At 35.2% G+C, this 23,529-nt stretch overlaps 1 protein-coding gene across 2 annotated transcripts in view; it reads left to right on the forward strand.

Annotated features, from left to right (window-relative positions):
• Window positions 1–22,269, forward strand: part of LOC123686215 — a 131,753-nt gene extending 109,484 nt beyond the window's left edge. For both annotated transcript variants that reach the window (XM_045626229.1, XM_045626230.1), the window contains exon 5: window positions 18,898–22,269. In XM_045626229.1, coding sequence (XP_045482185.1) covers window positions 18,898–19,016 — 119 coding nt within the window. In that variant the 3' untranslated portion in view covers window positions 19,017–22,269. The remainder of the gene's footprint in view (window positions 1–18,897) is intronic.
• Window positions 22,270–23,529: the final 1,260 nt, after the last annotated feature.

Consider the following 23,529-nt stretch of genomic DNA (forward strand, 5'->3'; position numbering starts at 1 on the left):
TTTTTATAGAAAGATGGATTTTAGTGAAGCCTATAAAATTTTTGTAGGACAGAAACAAGTGTAAAAAATTTCGCATATTTCATAAATATATGTAAATTTATCTCATAAGAAAACTATGAGGTGTAGTAAAAAGAAATCCATTATTTTTGCACGAAGAACAAGGCTTCAATTACTATAGTTAGAATGATCCAATTCAGGTCCAATATGTGCTGTTTTGTTCGATAACTACAGTTCCAAGTTTACAGTTGTGCCTTAGGGGAGCAGCTCTTCGTAGATAATTCCCTGCCAATGTCCTTAAACATACCGTAGAACCTTCCTGGCCGTTTCCGATGGCTCACCGCTTGTCGACCACGACCGTTTTTGCTTGACGTTGTCGTGAATGATCCACTTTTCATCACCAGTCACCAAGCGTTTCAAAAATGGGGTTCATGCGGTTTTTTTGAGTTAAGTCGTGTGGTACCCATAATCTAGAATCTTTTTGAGACCAGCCTTATGCAAATAGTGTTCCAAACGGTTTATTGTGCACTATTAAGCTCTTGACCAATCGAAACAGGACTCGACAATGACCATGATTTTATCGATATTTTCGATCATTGGCCTTCCAGTGCGTGGGGCATCTTTGACATCGAAATTACCGGCGAAACCAAAATTGCAAGTGATTGGCAATTACAGTATCAGGTACATACACATTATTTAAATTCTCAGCAGCCTGGCTTGTATTTTTGTCTTTATCGAAGAAAAACTGTAAAATACAGCGTATTTCATTTTTGCTAGTGTCAAACTTAACTGAGTCAACTCATCACAAAACTGTCAGAATGTTTTTGTAGTGCAAAATATCATCTTTCTAACGCCATATAGTGGAACCCGATCGGACTTATACAATGCGAGATACAGATAACTAAAGCTATCTATTGGATATAAATGAAAACATATGACAAAAAAATTATGTTTCATTATACTTATACAGATTCGTATGTGTAAGAACCGAATCAAAATGAAAATTCTCTTGGATATCGATGACTTTCTGGACATGATGTGCAGTCAAGTAGTGTAAACTCGTCGACCCCACAAATGCTAGTTAAAATATTTAATTGGGTGGAACTATAATTGTATGTGTAATGCTTCCGAGGGCCGATGTTTGTCAAAGATGTTGATGCACTTCAAAGAAACTCCGACCGCTTGAGAGTCTGAACAAGCAGGAGATCGAAACAAGGAACAGTTCCCCATCTGCTTGCTAATTTGTAGATTACTTCAACCGGTTGAATATTGCGTCACACTATGTCAGGAAAATGTCCACAGAACTGGGGAAAATATCATATGATCCCAATTAAGAGGCTTTCAATCCTATGATCTGTCAACACACTTCAACCGGAAATTTCTGATTTAGGAATTTAATTATCATAGTTTCGGCTGCATGGTATTCCACCAAACTAGAAATTATATGTCATGCATGCATGACAGAGGTCTAGGAAACTTGAAGGGTTCGTTTATTAACAAATAGTTCGATGTATTCTTCTTTTACTTTAGTTAGGATTAGTTCTGTAATTTGTGCTGTCAGTCTTAGTTGATCTTGACGTCCAACTCTCATAACAAGTCTTTTGCAATTCTGCTATCGTCCATTCTATCTACGAGATTGCTCCATTCTATTCTTCTCGATCTTACCTATCTGACCACATCGTTCACCTGGTTGTTTCTTTTTTATTCGCTGCTCCTCATTTGAGCCATCAGTGTTTACCCCTCTTATTGTTTATAGCGTTTTCCTCTTGGCATTTCCCATCAGTTGTTTAGTTTCAAATGTTTTGACTCTGGTTTCTGATGCATATGTGGGAATAGGTCTTGTGTGTTCTAAATAATGTCACTCAGCCTATGTGGCATTTTGTCTGACTTCTTTGATTAAGTTTCTACTGCTGGATATTTGTGAACCAAGCTGATTGAACTTCATAACTTGTTCTATTGAATTGCTATCGATCTCCAACTTGCATCTTATGAACTCCTATATGTCTAGTGATTTTATGCTATTTTTTTTAACTCGGAAAGAAGACGTTAGTCTTTTTCAGTCTCAGCTATAAATGTGGCGTCGTCTGCATAGCACAATATCTTCAATGATTTGTTGGCCATTCTATATCAATATATATATTCAATGTTGGATTTGAAATTCCCATGCATAGAAGCTTTGATTGATATTCAAGTTTCGGTAATGAAGGTTCGCTCATGCGCTATATCATTTCTTCACAATTTCTGTATTTTTTGAATTTTCAGTTGGCTATGGTTTTTGAACCATAATGCTGAGGTTTAGCTTGTTGATTGGCAAAATTCTTCTGATAATTTCAAAATCTCGTATTCGTTTGAGATTGAATTTCAGTGACAATAGATCTGACCAAGTTGGCTTAGCGAGAAATGCAGAGCGGTTACTAGCGGTTTCCAATATAAGGTGTAGTAAAAAGAAATCCATTATTTTGCATGAAAAACCAGGACAGAAACAGATGGTAACCAAGCTGCTGGAGCTTTTGGCGAGTCACTATCGATGGGTGTGACCTGGCATTGTCCTGATGGAACACAATTCCTCTTCTATTGGCCAAAGCTGGCCGCTTCTGGGCGAAAGCTTCCTTCAGACGGTCCAATTGTTGACAGTACAGTTCCGAGTTAGCAGTTGTGCCGTAGGGAAGCAGCTCATAGTAGATAATTCCTTGCCAATCCCATGAAACACACAGCAAAACCTTCATGGCCGTCAATCCTAGCTTGGCCACGTTTTCGCTTTTTTTTTGTTTGACGTTGTCATAAGTGATCCAGTTTCCATCACCAGTCACCAACCACTTCAAAAATATGTCAATTTTGTGGCGATTCAGCAGTGATTCTCAGATGGAAATTCGCTCTATGAGGTTTCTTTGCGATAACTCGTATGTGGTATCCATATATTGAGGCTCTTATTGAGACCACCCTTTTGCAAATGGTTCCAAACGTTTTTGGTGCATTCTAGCTCTTGGGCAATCGAAACAGTCTTCACGTGAATGTCGGACTCGACAATGTCCATCATTTTAATGAAATTCTCGACAATTGGCCTTCCAGTGCGTGGTGCATCTTTGACATCGAAATTAGTGGAACGGAATCGACGAAACCAAAATTGCGTGCGATTGGTTGTTACAGTATCAGTACCATAAACACTATTCACATTTTGAGTGGCCTGGCTTGCATTTTCGCTTTCATCGAAGAAAAACTGTGAAATATAGCGTATTTTAACCTTGAAAATGTCCTTCATTGACGCGCGGTCAAACGTAACTGAGTCAACTAATCACAAAACTGTCAGAGAAGATTTTGTAGTACGAAATCTCAGCTTCTTATCTAGTGGAACCCGATGGAACTCATACGACGCGAGAAACAGATAACTAAAACCATCGATTGGAAAAATAATGGAGTTCTTTTTACTATACCCAATATTATACGTATGGGCGTCGAGTTTGGCATAGGACCGGTGATTAACAGTTCGTATGGCGGTGATAGACCTTGAAATAATGAACCATAAAACTCGCAGCGAATTTTTGGGGAACCCAGTCGTAATCTTCGTCGCGTTCGTAGGCTTTTATTTGTTTCTACGTCGAATTGTAAATAATGGGTCGGCGTATTGCAGGCTTGAAACGAGCCTCGATCTTCTTGTTGTCTCGTTTATCTTGTTATATGGCGTTGCACATGTATAGGGCGAAATACATGTGCACTCGAATCGAATAAATATCCAAGACGAAAAGCGGGGTGGAGGTGGGCGATGATGAAGTAAATTTGTTTTTCGCTGCCAGGTGGGGGTCCTCGACGGAAATTTAATTATAACGGGTGTTTTTTTTCGAGGTATATAACTTTAAGTTGGCATTACTGCTCAAGGTGGCGACCGATTTAAAAGCTGTCAAGTGATTTATTCTCAGTTTGGTGAATAGACCCACGCCTGAACAACGCTTGCAAATAGTGCAATTTTATTTCGAAAATAATGGTTCTGTGCGGAATACGTATCGCGCACTACGTCCATTTTATTTTGTTCAGCGATGAAGCGCACTTCTGGTTGAATGGCTACGTCAACAAACAAAACTTCCGCATTTGGAGTGAAGCTATTCCTCAAGTGTATGTCGAAACACCGTTTCATCCAGAAAAACTGACTGTTTGGTGCGCTTTATGGGCTGGTGGAATCATTGGTCCGTACTTCTTCAAAAACGATGATGGCCAGAACGTTACAGTCAATGGTGATCGGTATAGAGCCATGATTATTAACTTTTTCATTCTTGAATTGAACAACCATGATGTCCAGGAGCTGTGGTTCCAACAAGACGGCGCAACATGTCACACACCTCGTGCCACAATCGATTTATTGAAAGACACTTTTGGTGACCGCCTAATTTCACGTTTTGGACCTGTGAATTGGCCTCCAAGATCTTGTGATTTAATACCGCTAGACTACTATCTGTGGGGCTATGTAAAGTCATTGGTCTATACGGATGAGCCACAAACCCTTGACCATTTGGAAGACAACATTCGCCGTGTTATTGCCGATATACGGCCACAAATGTTGGAAAAAGTCATCGAAAATTGGACGTCCAGATTGGACTACATCCGAGCCAGCCGTGGCGGTGATATGCCAGAAATCATATTTAAAATGTAATGCCACAAGATTATCTTGCGGATAAATAAAATTCATGTCAATCGAATGATCCATCGTTGTTTTATTGCAATTTAAAGTTCTATAGCTCTAAAAAAAACACCCTTTATTAGGCCAATTGAAAAGTACCCGGTCTGATGCGCAGTTGGCGGTGCAAGTATTAAAGCCATATGATTTTTAGTTAGACCAATCTTCAAACGTTATGTGTCAAAATTTGACAGCAGTCCGACCATTAGTTTGTGAGATATTGCGTTGTGAATGTAGCTACTTTTGTTATTTGAAAAAAGATGGAAAAAAAAGAATTTCGAGTGCTGATGAAATATTGCTTTTTGAAGGGAAAAAATACAGTTGAAGCAGAATCTTGGTTTGAAGGAGAGTTTCCGGGGTCTGCACTGAGAAAATTATCCATCATTGATGGCTATGCTAAGTTTAAACGTGATGAAATGAGCACCAAAGACGCTGAACGCAATGGAAGCCCAAAAGAGGCTGTCACCGACGAAAAAAAATAAAGTTCACAAAATAATTTTGAATGACTGTAAGTGAAGTTAATCGAGATAGCAGACATTGTGAAAATATCAACTGAACGTGTACATCATATCAATCACGAATATTTTTACATGAGAAAGCTGTGTGCAAAATGGGTGATGCGCGAGCCCACAATCGATCAAAAGCAACAACGTGTTGATGATTCTGAGCAGTGTTTGAAGCAGTTCAAGTGCAATAAACCTGAATTTTTGCATCGATATGTGACGATGGGTGAAACATGGCCCCATCATTTCACTCCGAAGTCCAATCGACAGTCAGCTGAGTGGAGTGCATACGATGAACCGAATACAAAGCGAGGAAAACACAACAGTCAGCTGGCAGGGTTATGGCATCTGTATTCTGGGATGCGCAAGGTATAATATTCATTGATTACCTCCAAAAAGGCCAGAAGATCAACAGCGATTATTATATAGCGAAATTGGATCGTTTAAAGGATGAAATCGTTGAAAAACGGCCCCATTTGAAGAAAGAAAGGTGCTGTTTCATCAAGACAATGCGCCGTGTCACAAATCAATGAAAACAATGGCAGAATTGCATGAATTGGTCTTCAAATTGCTGCTGCATCCACCATATTAGCCAAATAATATAATATAAAAATGTTTTTATTTTCATAAAAAAGTTACAGTAATTCTAATCTTATCTTATTTTAGTCATTAGCTAATTTGATTTATTGTGAAAAAAGGAGGACTCCAGTTATGCTCATGCATATTCTGCTCTACTCAACCCTTACAGAGAAAAAAAACAATAAACAAAAAACAAAAAATAATTAGGATATGTTTTTTATTACATTTTTTTCATAGGCGTTCTGCGTTCACGAATGGAGTCAGTTCGATAATGTGCAATAAAATAGAAGAACTAGTGCTCGTTCTGTTCTTTTAAGTATAATTCAAACATTTCATTTTAAATGCTTTTATGTTCAACGTCTTGAAGGTGTATGGAATAGGATTATAGATTTTAGCGATGTTGTAGGTGAAACTTCTTTCGAAAAAGGTCGTTCTATGAATAGGTGTTGTTATAAGACCTCTATTTCTTATATTCATATTATGGTCATGACTTCTATATATTATTTTTCTATGAAGATAGTTTCGAGTTCCATTCAACACAATGTTGTGATAGAAGCAGACCGAGTGTAATGTTCAGCGGAAATTCATGTTCAACCAACCAATTTCTTTGATCTGATTTACTTTTTCCTTTTCTCAGACCTCAAAAGAATGCTCGTTGGAAAAAAATTTAGCGCCAATGAAGAAGTAATCGCCGAAACTAAAGCCTATTCTGAAGCGAAAGACAAATCGTACTACAAAAATGTTGTCGAAAATTTGGAAGATCGCTATAATCTCTGTATCGCCCTCGAAGGCAACTATGTTGAATAATAAAATCGAATTTTGCCAAAAATATGTGTTTTACTATGGTAAACCGGGGAATTTTCAATTGTAGAAGTTTAATGAGTCTTCTTGATAAAGGATATTTAATATAAATCAAATAATTTGACAACTTTGTGTCTAATCCTTCACAATAATATATCTGTATGATATATTTAGTTTATTTTTGTCTTGGAATATATTCCAATTCTAAAAATGACAAATTTGATAATCAACCAAAAGAAAATTCAAAGTGACTAAAACTGTACAAATTGAGCAAACGGTTAATAAATTGAACAACTAAATTAACATAAAGACAGACGTACGTTTCGGAATTTTTGTATTTAATAATACAATTTTTCCTCATCAGTGCCTTATAGTTCAATGAAATTAATTGAATTTACAAACTTACCACGTGTATATTCACCTAAACAAAATTGCAAGTAAGAAACTACAAACTAACTAAACGTATCGGTTGCTCTGGCAATTTTGTTTAGGTGAATATACACGTGGTAAGTTTGTAAATTCAATTAATTTCATTGAACTATAAGGTACTGATGAGGAAAAATTGTATTATTGAATACAAAAATTCCGAAAAGTCTGTCTTTATGTTAATTTAGTTGTTCAATTTATTAACCGTTTGCTCAATTTGTACAGTTTTAGTCATTTTGAATTTTCTTTTGGTTGATTATTAAATTTGTCATTTTTAGAATTGGAATATATTCCAAGACAAAAATAAACTAAATATATCATACAGATATATTATTGTGAAGGATTAGACACAAAGTTGTCAAATTTTCAATTGGCCTGTTAGGATGTTATATCAATTGCGAGATATTCGCAAAATCGTTCGAACTCGCATCAACTTTCACTTTCCGTTCGTAAAATACATAGATAGCCGTTTAAGAGGGCGATTTGATGGATTTTCAGTTCTATCTCGACGGAAGAAGACGAGTGATAACCCGACTAACGGGATCATAGGCGAACACAGGATGTATGGGGGGGCCGAGGAAGATTTTAATATTCTACGTTCGAATAACTGACAGAGTATTGCTTTTTGAGCGCTCGTTTATCCAGCTTTGCCATATAGGGGTATTTTCACCAAAATTTGGCAGAAAACTGAGGAAAATTTGCGGGACAATATTATATATACGAGGGTTACTATTTATGTATTGAGAATACAAAAAATAAACAAGCTATTTTGATGCAAAATATTTTGATTGTTTTTCAAAATGATCGCTTTTAAGATATATACACTTTTGCATGCGATTGAACCATAATTCGAAACATTTTTCGAATCAGAAGATGGTAGTTTTAAAACATGCGTTTTGAAGGGCTCAACCGCATCTTCGGTCGATGAAAATCGTTATCCACGAAGTTTATGTTTAATTTCTGGGAGAAGAAGAAGCCATCCGGTGTCAAGTCGGGGCTGTAAGACGGATAACCAATTAATTTGATTTTTGTATGTCCTAATACTCATTCGTTGCATTTGATGTGTGTGAGCTCTCATTGTCATGATGCAAGATGATTCGTCGTTTTGGGTTTGTTTCTCTCAATTTACCGAAAACTTCAGACAAACAAATGGTTTCATAACACTCTGAATTAACGTTCTTTTGATTTTCAAGAGCCGCAATTGCCACAGGATCAGTTTTCGTGAAGAAAAACGCCACCATTTGTTTCTTAACGCTTCAAGAACGAACAACTTTTGTTGGCTTTGCTTCACATTGAAACACCCAATCTGCCGACTGGCCTTTTGTTTCTGGCTCGCATGCATAAATCCACGACTCGTCACCTGTGACGATGCTGTATACCGCTTCAGATGTATTAGTTTCATTTCGGAATAATTTTATGGCACCAATCGACGCGAGCAAATTTCTGAGCATCATTCAACAAATGTGGAATCCAACTTGCAAAGAGCTACCGAACACACAAACGTTCGTGCAAAATCTTATGTATGCTAGTCATACTGATACTTAAACATCTCTCGATTTCCTGATATGTCACATGACAATCTTCTCCAATTAGTTTTCGCACAGCATCAATATTTTCCGGCACAACGACGTGTTTTGAACGACCTTTTTTAACTTCGTCCGTGAGCGTACTACGTCCACGTTTGAATTCAGTGTAACCGCGATATTCAGTGGCTTTGAATGGCGCTTCATCGCCTAGAATTTAGTTGGTATATGCATTTTTCTCAAGTTAGATCACTCGAAAGTCATGATTTTCATAGCTCGAAAATTTTCACGAGTTGAATCCATATTTTGACAGAGATGAAATTTTCAATTCACTTTAAACTACAAAAATTGTGCTCGTAAGTAGAAATGTTATGAGTACTTATATCACAAAAAAATGCCAAATTTCACGAAGTCAATATCAGATTTCACCTGGCAGTATCAGTGTTGCCACTTCTCAATACATAAATAGTTGCCCTCGTATATGTATTAAATATGAGGTATTTTTTGGGGGGTTCAATGCGTTCACTGGAGATTTTTGGAGGAGAACTGGTTAATTTTTCAAAATTTTTCGTATGTTGTAGAATATGACCTCCTGAAGAATAGAGTTCATGGGTCCAACTCAATCATATGACTAGTTTTCGAGGTACAGGGTGTCGAAGTTGGAAATAACATTTCTCGTAGAAAAACATCTTGAATGAAACACTTTCGAACGACTATTATTGCTTAGCCATAAGGTTATCATTTCAGACTGGTTTTTCATAAAAACATTCGTTAGATACGGGGTGGGTCAAACATTATTCAAAATAAAATTCGTTTAGTTCATAATTCACCCTGTAATTGAAAAGTCGTCTGTGGAATTTTTCAGTTTTTTTCTGTAATTACTCTTAGTTCGAGTAAACTATGAAAACAGCATGGCTATGGCTTTGCTATGACCAGTTTTTGAGGTACAAGAGTAATATATTCAGAGGGGCGAACGTTATTACAAAAGTTGTATACAATTAAAATTTCATACAGACTAACGGTGAGAGACACTTAATTAATTGTTTTTTCAATTGTACAATGAAAGACATTGTTCCAAAATCGACTCAAGAGTCAAGATCTCAAGAATGATAGGTATTCGTGAGTTTATTGAGTACATACAGCCCCAAATGTGCGAATTGGTCATGAAAAGTTTCATGGAAAGGATTTGGAACTGCAGTAGTAGATGTGGCGGCTATTTGACAGATATCGTTTTCATCGTTAATGGCATACCTTCATCTTCACAAAGAAATGAACATCCACTGATTCCTCTGAAGATATATTCTGTTGGAAACCCTTTCAAGCTCCATGTAAAATATTCTATTTATCCTGCTGTCATTCCATAGAAAAGTCAAATGCACCTCGCCAATCGGCGAGATTTTCATGTGAATGTTGCCTCGTCCAATTTAAACGATTTCAGGGATTTATCCTTCCATTCAGGAATGAAATGATGCAGAAAAGCTTCGTCATCGTAATACAGTTTTTGCTGTACTTACCTTAGCGTGCAACTATATCAATAGTATGTCAACTTAATCCTGAAGTAATTGCTCCTATTGCAAAATGATTGATAATAAAAGAGTTACTTTTTGGCAGGTAAACGATGCAAATATTATGCAGAAGTGCATTAAATGTTATCGCACGGAATATCGCAACTCGAAATAAGAACTTGCGGTTTTTGTTTTGTAAATCTTACAATTCCATTTTTACTAGTTCACGAGAATCGCAAGATGATTGAATTTTTTATTTCCACAAATTTTAGAATAAAGAGGTTGAGAAAGTGATTATTAACGTATCAAGCGAAAATAAATTATGAGGATTCCATTTCTGAATCGATAATAACAATATAGGTACAGGGTGATTCACCGGGATGGCCTATAAGACGTTCATGAAAAACTACAATTTTGAGCTGAAAATTTGCATATTGGGGTTTGAGACAATGATCTTTCTCCCTGAAATATTTTCAGATCTCTGCAATTTTTGGTTATACCGGAAACAGATTACTATTTCCTTATTTCAAATGACACACCCAGTATATTATTGCATCATTAGATAGCATTTTTTATGAAAATTTCGGAAATATGCCATACCTTGGGTGAAAACTCAACGGTTCATGAGTTATTGGGATTCTTATGAAAAAAATGATGGCGATGAGGATTTGCTTTTTTCAATTTTTTTGGTAGAAAAAGGCTTTTTTGAAAAGAATGTCTCCTTTTTCGTTTTTGCCAATACGTTGTATTATGAAACTATTTGCGTTTTGGACCGAAAACGTATAGGGTGTTCATAAGAAGATCATGAACTTGGACAACTCAAATTCATCAAAACTCAAGATTTTCAAATTAGAACCTATATTTTATTATATATTATAATATATTATATTACGATTCTACGTACAAAAATAGTGGGGGCTACTTAAGCGAAGCCTATATCTAAAATGAATACTCTAAGAGTTATCGAGGAAGAACCTTAAATGAGGAAAAACCGCAATATATAACTGTGTGGAGTAGTCTGTGACTTCCCGAAAACACAGAAAGAAACTAAAATTCGATGTTTGGATAACAAAATTTTACATTTCATGAATTATTATTGATTTTTCTTTGGGATTATTGAGAAATCTATGAACCAATACAATTTTCAATTATGAATAATTCATAACAATTCTTGAAATGTCAAATTTAGTTATCCAAACATCGAATTTAGTATCTTTCTGTGTTTTCTGGAAGTCACAGACTACTCCACACAGTGAGGAATTACGGTAAAAACCGGAAGATGTATAGAGATCTGAAAATATTTTAGTGAGAAAGATCATTCTCTCAAACCCCAATATGCAAATTTTCAGCTCAAAATTATGATTAGTTTTCCATAAACGTCTAATAGGTCATCCCGGTGAATCCCCCTGTATAGGTATATGTCGAAGAATTCTATAGTCTGAATTGCATTTTTATGAGGAATCATTTCTCTTCATTCATTATTATTATTGAAATCGATTTTTTCCAATAACCCTAATGGATTCGATATAACATTCATTCAATATCAAATGAAAAACAAAGAGAATTTTCAACTTCAGATGATTATTTCCTCTAATATCGCTCAATAACTGAGCTCATATGAAAATATAAACCTGCGAAGTTTAAAACTAGGATTATTTCCGGAACCCGATTAAGGTTGATATTTCGTTCCTTTGCATTCATTGTGTCTATGCCAATTTTAACATTGTATACGATGAAATATGCTCAATTCGAGAATCTGTAATTGAAAAGAAACAGATAATGACCAAAGGATATTTCCAAGAGGATGAATCATATATAATTGTCCCCATGGAAAAATCGTTTGGTCATTTTGACTCATTGTGATACAGAAATATATCCGTACAACAATGCAATATTCGCACAAAGAAATTCATCATTATGGAAGGATTAAGAGACATGGATTGTTATGACCACAATTGGGGATCTTGGTCAACTTCTTACAACGTTAGCCTGTGTAAATACCTTCACCAAGAATTTTCCCAGATTTCCGAACTAATACGCTTTCGATACAATTTTAATGAAGAGAAAACATTTCAGTGGAAGCGGCTTAAAGGTAAAACGATTTGTTGATTTCTTTAAGAAGGATTTACATTTTTCTATTATAACCAAAGGAAAAAGCTTATGAAAATAATGAATACATGCTTGGAGGGTTTTATTTCTTTCCTTTTAATATATGCCATTATATCTGGGCACCCAATCAGAAGAAAAACATTATTCGTTGAGATTATTTTGTTCATTTCTAATTCTTTCCATTGAATTTTTTTTGCTATCCACTCAACATCTCATGACAATTCCTACTCTTTTGTATATTTTTGATTATGTTTTCCGTGTGAAAGTTATACAGGGTGTCCCGGGAAGAATGCGACAAACGAATACCATAAATTAAGGTCATCATGGAGGATCCGTATAAAGATGTTTCAATCGCCTGAGTGCCTTCGTTGGGGATATACAGGGTGATGTTCATCTGATGAGTGAAATTTTACAGTTCAATAACTCTTTAACTGATCGACCGCATAATTTCAAATTTTGAAGTTTTGTCACCCTTTCCTATCGCCTTCCTTCAATATTTCTGAATTCGAGTAAATCAGATTCGAACTAGGAAAATTTCAGACTTATCCTATTTTCGTGAATATTAGATCACCCTGTACGTGAACATTATGATTTTTTTCCATTTTCGGAACCACAAAGAATCAATTCATTATAAAAATTTAAATCTCTGCTTGGCACTGTCAAACAGGGTGATCAATAAACATTCCCTTATGAGTGAAATTTCTTTAGTTCGATAACTCTTCAACAAATCCACCGAAATATTGCAATTTTTGAAGTTTTGTCGCCCTTTACTATCGCCTTCCTTCAATATTTCTGAAATCGTATAAATCAGATCCGGACTAACAAAATTTTAGACATTTTCTATTTTCTTGAATATTGGATCACTCTGTACGTCAATATCATAATTTTTTTCGTTTTGGTAACCACAACGAATTAATTCATAATCAACATTCTAAAACTCAGCTTGCCACCGTCATACAGGGTGATCAATAAATATTCCCTCATGAAAGAAGTACAACCGATTCAACCGAATGAGATAGCGAAATCTGTGAAACAACTATATCATATCAACGTGCTCAAAAATGCATTAAAATGAAGGAATATCATTTTGAACAATATCTGCTGAACTGAAAATATTTTATTTCTGATTAATTGTTTTCAAGATCAAATATTTTCAATTTATTTGCTCTTTTTGTTCTATTCTTTATCCAGCTTGTTGATTGAAAGTTTTCTTAAATAATTTGGGGAATATTTAGGTGAGACATTCGTGAAGGGTGAAACAACTTCAATTTTCGAAATAATTCTACCGATAAATTCAAGATATCTTGAACTATGAAATTTCTTTCATGAAGAAATGTTTATTGAATAATGGCGCCAAGCAGAGATTTGAAATTTTTATTTTGAACTAATTCTTTGTGATTACGAAAACGAAAAAAAATCATGATATCAACATATAGGCTGATTCAATATTCAAGAGAATAGAAAAGGTCTTGAATTTTCCTAGTCCGGATCTGATTTACTCGATTTCAGAAATATTGAAGGAAGGCAATAGTAAATGGCGACAAAACTTCAAAAATTGAAATTATTCGTTGGATTTCTTGAAGAGTTATTGAACTAAAAAATTTCACTCATAAGGAAATGTTTATTGATCACCCTGTATGACCGTGCCAAGCCGAGATTTAGAATTTTTATAATGAATTGATTCTTTGTTGTTCCGAAAACGGAAAAAGATCATAATGTTCACGAACAGGGTGATCCGATTTTCACGAAAATAGGAAAAGTCTGAAATTTTCCTAGTCCGGATCTGATTTACTTGAATTCAGAAATATTGAAGGAAGGCGATAGGAAAGGGTGACAAAACTTCAAAATTTGATATTATTCGGTCGATTAGATAAAGAGTTATTCAACAGTGAAATTTCACTCATAAAATGAACATCACCCTGTATATCCCAAACGAAGGCACTCAGGCGATTGAAACCTCTTGATACGGGTCCTCCATGATGACTTTAATTCATGGTATTCGTTTGTCGCATTCTTCCCGGGACACCCTGTATAGCAGAAATTTTCGTTAACTAACTTCATTGACTAAAAATTTCAAATCTAACAGATAAACTTTAAGAAACCGAAACTTTACAAAACAGTTTCTTCCAGCATCATAATAATTATAATCAGATTGTTTTCGATGATCCGTGTCGTTCTCTTAAAGAGGAGTAATAAGCCTCTGAGCGAAACTAGCAGTGTTTATAATCTTAATTTCGCGATGTCAACAAGATTAGATGGAAAAAAGGTTCAACTCAGAACGTCATTATGAGATAATCTGGTGAGCACTAGGTAACACTCAGGTGTAGAAGACATAACTGCGAGTTGTGAATAATATTTAAGTTTACCCCGAGACTCTCGTTTTAGAAGAGTTGAAAATTTCAAACGGCTTCATTTTTCGAAACAGTCAACCCATTTGGTAATTTTTTGTAAGATTGGGTATATAACGGGTGTTTTTTTTTTTCGAGGTATATAACTTTAAGTTGGCATTACTGTTCAATATGGCGACCAATTTAACAGCTGTCAAGTGATTTATTCTCAGTTTGGTTTGCCAATTCATTATGAATAGACTCACGACTGAACAACGCTTGCAAATAGTGCAATTTTATTCAGAAAATAATGGTTCTGTGCGGAATACGTATCGCGCACTACGTCCATTTTATTTTGTTTAGCGATGAAGCGCACTTCTGGTTGAATGGCTACGTCAACAAACAAAACTGCCGCATTTGGAGTGAAGCTAATCCTCAAGTGTATGTCGAAACACCGTTACATCCAGAAAAACTGACTGTTTGGTGCGCTTTATGGGCTGGTGAAATCATTGGTCCGTACTTCTTCAAAAACGATGATGGCCAGAACGTTACAGTCAATGGCGATCGGTATAGAGCCATGATTACTAACTTTTTCATTCCTGAATTGAACAACCATGATGTCCAGGAGCTGTGGTTCCAACAAGACGGCGCAACATGTCACACAGCTTGTGCCACAATCGATTTATTGAAAGACACGTTTGGGGACCGCCTAATTTCACGTTTTGGACCTGGGAATTGGCCTCCAAGATCTTGTGATTTAACACCGCTAGACTACTTTCTGTGGGGCTATGTAAAGTCATTGGTCTATGCGGATAGGCCACAAACCCTTGACCATTTGGAAGACAACATTCGCCGTGTTATTGCCGATATACGGCCACAAATGTTGGAAAAAGTCATCGAAAATTGGACGTCCAGATTGGACTACATCCGAGCCAGCCGTGGCGGTCATATGCCAGAAATCATATTTGAAATGTAATGCCACAAGATTATCTTGCGGATAAATAAAATTCATGTCAATCGAAGGATCCATCGTTGTTTTATTGCAATTTAAAGTTCTATAGCTCTAAAAAAACACCCTTTACTAAGCCGACAAACAATTATTTACATAATCAAGACTTAAAATTTTTCTGGAAGCACTTGTTTTATTTTATTACTTTCGGAAAAAAAAATGGAATACCTAAGTATTGAATCTCTATTAACACCAACCATATCAAAAATCAAGATCGGTTGACAAACGGAAGTTCAAGTTTTTCTATAGACTAGTTTTGACGCTGAGGGTCCATGAAGATTTTATTTGTCCTCCATTGTTAAATAACACAAAACGTTATCCTGAATAATCATCATAATTCTGAGTAATGAAGATGGAAACACTGCGTATATTTTTTATTTATTATGTAGAATAGGGTGTACAATAGGATTCATAAACATTTTTCGATTGTAGATCGGCAAGGCGATTTTTTATCATTTTAGAATAAATTAACTTTAAAAATTGTTAGTAGGTACCTAGCTGGAACACACTGTGTAATCGTGCAACAATGCTTTTAATTATCTCATATTAATGACTGTTCACAGCTTCTTTATTCGGAATAGTAATAATAATCTAGAATAATGTTTTGTTTCAACAAAGGAGAAAAAATGAGAGTCAAAACTAGCCTACAGAACTTGTGTTTATTGAGCTTTTTGGGAAACGACTTGGACTAAAACATACAAAAATTCAGCCAATATGAGAGGTGCCACTCTCTCTAATAAAGTGTGTGGTATCCCTTGTCAAAATTTTTGAAAACTCCTTGTATTTCAAAATGGATTCACTCAGATGTTCTCTATCTTCAACTCAGCGCTATTCCTTGGGTCACCAGACTTCTATCTTCTATCACATCTACATGTTCTTGTTGTCTGAGATAATAATTCTGAAAGATAAGTCAATGTCTAAACATAGGTTTTATTATTCACTTCTGTTCCTGTCTCTTCTCAGAAACTTAGCTGAATAAATACATATCCAGTCACATTGAGTCGAATAACACATTTCGCACCAGATATATTCTTTTAATAAAAACGATATTATTCCATAGAAATAGAATATGGAATAAATGGATTGTACCACCTGTTTCATATTAAACCTTTTGTGTCTGTAGTATTTCAAATCTTCAAGAGTATTTCTCGCATGGAAAAAAATTGGTGTAACCTCGGAAATTTCCCTTAAAATAATATGGGAAAGAGATTTTTCTGCCAATATTTCATCAAGTTATACGAATCTAGATTGTTTAATAAGTTTCGCAGTTCTATAAGAAAAACACAATTTTATCGTTTGAAATACACTTTAGTGTTCAATATAATCTCCCTGAACATCAAAACACTTATTCCGACGAGATTCCAAATTATGAATTCCAACCCTGAAATGAGAATCTGAAAATATTGCAAAATATACTACTACAGCTTCTTCATCTTTTTGATGAAAAACAACTTCCACGCATGAATTTTTTTAGTTTTGGAAACAGATGGAAGTCGCTAAGGGCCAAATCTGGTGAATATGGTAGATGCTCTAACAATTCGATCTTTATTTCAAATATACTGCTCCACAAGAGTTAGGGATATCGTATTAAATCGTTTTGAAAAGTATGTAATCGTCGAGAAAATCGCTGTATAATCAATTAAAACTCAATAACACCTTGAATCGATCCAATAAAAATCAGTATGAGACATTTCATCAATCAGGTCGCTTTTTTCTGAAGTTTGTTTCTTTGTAGATGAATGTTCTTATTTTGAAATGGAGTCAGTTTATCAACGGTTTCGATTTGAAACGAGTTTTCTGAAAATGCCAAGACGTAAATTAACAAACGCTGAGGCTAATAGGGCTATCGGAATGCTACAGAGTGGCCTAACTCAGGTTGCTGTAGCGAAAGGCTCAAAGTTGCCTTCGAGGGCAAGCGATTGTAGCGATTTTCCAACTTTTCGATACTATTTTTGTAGTAGGATTTGTCGCTTCAAAATAGGCCTGAGTTTCGGCGATTACTTCTTCATTGGTGCTAAATTTCTTTCCAGCGAGCATTCTTTTGATATCTGAGAACAGGAAAAAGTCGCTGGGGGCCAGATCTGGCGGATACGGTGGATGCAGAAGCAATTCGGAGCCGAATTCATGCAATTTTGCCATTGTTTTCTTTGATTTGTGACACGACGCATTGTCTTGATGAAACATCACTTTTTTTTCTTCAAATGGAGCCGTTTGTTAACTATTTCACCTTTAAATGATCCAATAACGCTATATAATTATCGCTGTTGATGGTCTGGCCCTTTTGGAGGTAATCAATGAATATTATATCTTGCGCATCCCAGGACAGTGATGCCATAACCTTGCCAGCTGACTGTTGTGTTTTTCCTCTCTTTGGGTTCGGTTCATCGTGTGCAGTCCACTCAGCTGACTGTCGATTGGACTCCGGAGTGAAATGATGGAGCCATTTTCCATCCATAGTCATATATCGAGGCAAAAATTCAGGTTTATTTCACTTAAACAGCTTCAAACACTGCCCAGAATCATTAACACGTTGTTGTTTTTGATCGATTAAGAGCTCACGAGGCACACATTTTGCACACAGCTTTCTCATGTACAAATAATCGTGAATGATTTGATGTTCATGTTCAGATGATATCTTCTCAATGTCTGCTATCTCGATCAAATTCACTTTACGGTCATTCAAAAATATTTTGTGAACTTTTTTGATTAGAGAGTAGAGACTCAGCATTGTTGGAGAGCGTTCAGCGACGGGCAACTCGTCTACCCTATGGCATCTTTCGTCCCAGTTATGGTGAAAGACTGTCCATCATGAACTTGTCCACGTTCGATGACTGGAGGCTGCGTGGTGATCTCATCATAACTTTCCGTGCTCTCCATAACTTTTTTGGAGTTGAATTCAGTGGTCTCTTTAAGTTGAACCTGGACGACCGTCTACGAGGTCACACTAACAAGCTGAGGAAGGAGAGTTTCACTACATCGCATAGACAGTTCTTCATCACAAACCGCGTGTTTACCGTTTGGAACTCTTTACCTTCATCGGTGGTGAACTCAGTTTCTGTGGACTCTCAAAAAAAAATGACTCCGGGTTTCGTCGCGAGTGAGTGCTACTTGTGGAGCTATGACTTTTTTTTCTTTTGTAGTGCATTTTTCTTAAGTTTCGGTGTATTTTTTCATATATTTAATTCCGTGAGTTTATAGGCTTAGCTTCAACTCAACAATAATAATAATAAGTAACAGCTACATTCACAACGCAATATCTCACAAACTAATGGTCGGACTGCTGTTAAATTTTGACACGTATCGTTTGAAGTCTGGTACTACCTAAAAATCATATGGATATAATACTAGCACCGCCATCTGTGCATCAGACCAGGGACTTTTCAATTGGCCTAATATGCCACAACACTGAATTATTAGTCTAGTCTCACTTGTTAATTTTGTTTTCATTTCAGAAAGATCGGCGGCACTCGGCGAAGAACTTTCACACTCATGGACCAACAAACGCAGGCGAAACTCTTTATACAAAAATATGGGCATGCTCTGCTGCATACGTCGTCCTAATTATTTATAAAAAACTACAAGAACTGGACTACATTGGCTGGACTGATTTCTATACCAAATGAAAGCCACTTCAATACCGTTTATGTACACTCCCAGCCTCCCCTTCCCCTGCATCTACAACACAAAGACATCTCTGTTAGATTAAGCTGATTCATGTTGTTGTCAGTATCATCACTTATACTTATACGAATTAATTTTCAATCGCAAGTTGAACAATAATTTTCACTTAGATGTTACACGGCCTAGTTTACCAAAATAATTTGGAATGATCTTTACGAATTTAAATTGTGTTCTAGGTTGGATAAATAATGACAGAAATTCGGTTCAACCACTGTCAAATGCCAATTCCCAAAATTGTCAAGAATAGCGAAACATATATTTTCAAACGTCTATATTTCCGATAAATTCTAATGCGCAAGTCAACTGGACGGAATAATGACGCATGTCTATTAGTTATTCTGTACCTGCAATTGGTAAGACGTCTTGAGGTTTAGTCTAGGTTTTCAGTGATCAGGTTTGGGGATTGTTATGACGATTGTGGTAAATATGACTGAAAACTGAATTTTCTATTCGATAACTATCCAGCCACGATTTAAGAATTATTTTAGGTTGAGAATCATCATATCATAATCATCAAATACTTCATATCAATTGCATGGACCCTTTCAAAAATATTCATGAATAAAATAAGATCGATGTTTGTTTATTCCTTAACTGTCTTCTAGCATGTTTGAATATGTGTATATCATTATCTGGTGTTTTGCAATTGTTGTAAGTATTCTACGTTGATGATTAGGTCGAGTAAAGAATGATATATGTTTTTATTCGAAAAGAATTTTATGATATGGCAATAATAGAAGGAAAGAAAGTACATATAATGGAATTTATCACACCAAATCAGAGATATTTTCGTATTTATAGAATAATCAATAACTTCACATATTGTCGGGATATTATCAATGCAATTATTAATACTTATAGGAGTAATTCTCTCATTCTTTCAAAATATCGATCTCGTGAACTAGAAAAAGAGCACATTTGTTGACATAAGTATTGCACTGTTGGTAAGAATATTTATTTTGAGGTAAAATAAGTAGATGATATTTGGGAATGAACGAGTTCTTGTATAGATTCAGAATTCAATATGAACCCATTATGGCAGAAATTTCACTGAACCAAGAAACTTAGTTCAGCATATCATAGTTTTTTCAAAAGAAATTTTGAACACTTCAGTATGGTTGAGTTGAATAGAGGCTGAATATTTTGCCAGATTATACTTGCACGTTCGAGATATATTCGAAAATATATGCAGCCACTGGTGATTATAGCTTGTGAAATATATAATTGTATAAACGGGATTACAGGAGTACAAAGGAATATATGGAAAATAAGGTTGAATGATGAACATAATTCTATTTTACTATATTTTTGAACGAATGGAATACAAAGGATATGAACAAATAGGGTGAAACGTTCGTTCCCTAGAATGTTGAGAACTAGAGAAACTAGAAAAAGCACTTGGAATCAATGAAATGTGTAGAATCATTTAGGAAATTTTCATTTAACCATATCCATTTCGATCTTAGATTTTTAGATTAGTTCCAGTTGGTATATTCAGTAAAAACTAATTCGAATTTATTCCATCTTGAGAAGTTTGATATGTTACTAGTTTCTTATAAAGACTAAAACAAGGAGAAGTTTTTGGACCATAAGATGTTTGCAATTGGAAATACTCAGGAATAATTGGCAGAATAATTATAAATGTTTAGATTTAGATGGGTACTGTTCACCGGAAACAGTCCAAATATTAGCTGTTGGTTGAATTATTAACAGTGCTGAGAAGATTTACAGAGGCCTGGAAGCCATTGAACATGATCAAAAAGTATCGGGAAATTGTAAATGAAACAAAATTCTGTTAATATTCTTTCAAATTAATGCTACACCTATGTCAACGCTTCATTCAATGATCTAAGCACAACTTGAGTCAGGAGAAAAAAAAAGTTCCGATGGTGCTAAATTCGGCGTATATGGTGCTCCTTCGAGGATATGGAAATGGTGTCTCATAAAAATCAAGCCATTTGGTAGTTTTCTACGCATATCTCTCAAATATTTCATAAAATTTAGATAATATTCCTTATTGTTCACAATAATTCATTATTCAAAGACTTGTGTCTGAGAACAGCTACCGAACAAATAAAAACATTCTACCGACCCAAAAAAAATTCATATGAAATTTCTTGGTACCTTTTGATCGTTCTCTAAAAAAATTCCACTATTTTTGATTCGATATGCATAAAACTGATAGTGTCTTACCTATATGTGCTGAGAATATTTTATACAGAGAGGAATTCTGTTTTGGCTTCTCCGATTATAGGTACCGATAAAAGAAATGCCACATTTAAGCGTTTCTATATGAAATTGAAGCTCTTTCATATGAACAATTCAGAATACCTCAAAATTAGGATATTCCTCAGAAAACTGGGATAATTGTTCCAAGGAAAATATTCCAGATGGATTTGATTGTTCTCATTCAAAAATGGAATTTTGATCAGCAGTTGGAGCAATTATTATACATATGCTTGTGAATTTGCAGACATCTTTGGTCCTCGACTCTATTATCCGTCCCTGAGTAAAAATATTTCCAATCAAAAATGATGATTTTTGCCGAATTCTTTTAAAAAAGAACTATTTCATTAATTCTGGTGATAAGGGAACAAAATGTTTAACAGCTGAAAGCAACCAAATTATATAGTGGAATTAATATAATGTTCATATATGAAATTTGCTCAAAACGATGAACATTTATATATTTAATATATACATATAGAGAGATATACTTATTACACTTATTACACAGTTAAAGTAATTACTTAATGTCAATATATTACCTATATGAAATATTGAGGATAATGAATGTTGAATAGCTTAGGATATTTGAGATGAGAAGTTCAACGTGTCTATTATATTTCTAGAATCAGAGATCTATTAATACTATAGTGGATTATTTTTAGTTTGACGAAGTTCAACTTCGTCTCAAAAAAATGTATTGTATCTGAATAGAAGGGAGACTTGATTTCAGAATGGGAAATTTTCAATAAGAACATGAAGAGGTCAATGTGAATCGTAATTTACAACTCCCAACATGAAATGGGGAGATTGTAAATTTAATGGTGTCATCATCAACATTATATAAATGTTTCTTGAGAATACTATTTGATACTCATATCCATTAAACTCCCCAATCAATGTGAAAATCAATAAAACTGCAGAATAAAATGTATTTTATTTATCCAAAATGAATATTCTTCGAAGAAGATGACATCTTTTGTATTAATTCTCTTCAATAAGTACCATTAATCGAATTTAATTGAAAATGGTGGATTATCTTCTGGTGATTTCACAAAAGCGCATCCACCTTATAAATTTCTTGTTTGAGAAGCAACTTGTAAATGAAAACACTTACTAGCTGCTAGTATTGATTAATTACATATGTGAGGAAGGATTCGATGTACTCATGAACTTGATAATTCCATCGTTGTTCAGATGGCACTAGTGATCAAGTGATTATCTGTTATTAAATTAAAAACTTTTTGGAGAATTTCTATGACTGGTTATGTGCTAACATCCAAGAGCTACAGTACTAATGAATGCCGAGATGAGATCTGTGTAGGCTTTATATCCTGCAGATACTTCACATTATTTCAATTGTTTATTCCATAGACAATATGGTAATCGTGTTTCTTCGAATAAATGAAAATTCTGGTATATCTATATCCCCTGAAAGTTTCATTTAGACCAATATGCATATGAGACCAATATGCATTACAGCTGGTTGAAAACAATGTTATTTCCTCAAATTTTAAGTTAATACTAGAAACAACGATCATCATTGATGTCCAGATCTTGAAAATTTTTATTTTATATGGTGATTAACTTTGAACTCTTATTATTTGAATTAAGTGATCCAGTAATTGAAGTCTTCGGTAGAATAACAGAACTTATGCTTTGATAATATTATACAACAACTTGGGCTAACCCAGCCTTAAAAGAACCATGAACTCATTTTTGATTGTTGTCAAGGAAACGATAGATAAAATAAGTGTAGATTTCACTATTCTCTAATCTTCAAAATGGAATCACTTTATTTTATTGAAAGATTGATGTTTTGGCGAGTCTTTCCCGAGCCAATTACGAGGTGCGCCCTCTTCCGGGGGTTTTGTGTTTTGTCCCGAGATCGCTGGTGGACTCTTCAGTTGTGCTATCCAAGACACACTATCGTGGAGAAGTGACTGTTTTGCAATGTCACGACCTCTTCAAATCCGCCGGGGCCGATGTATTGTGGCTCATACAGCCATAGCGCCATCTGGGAGCAGACACAGTCACTACATACTCCCTTCCAGTGCCGACGATCTACCAGAGTAGGAGGTACGCAGGTAGTCTAGGGGGGAGAACAGTCACTACAAAGTTAGTAGTTAGTAGATATACATACCTAACTTCATGCTTATTGAAGATTCAGTGAATCT

The sequence above is a fragment of the Harmonia axyridis genome, chromosome X, assembly GCF_914767665.1.
Source record: "Harmonia axyridis chromosome X, icHarAxyr1.1, whole genome shotgun sequence".
In the NCBI taxonomy this organism is placed as follows: domain Eukaryota; kingdom Metazoa; phylum Arthropoda; class Insecta; order Coleoptera; family Coccinellidae; genus Harmonia; species Harmonia axyridis.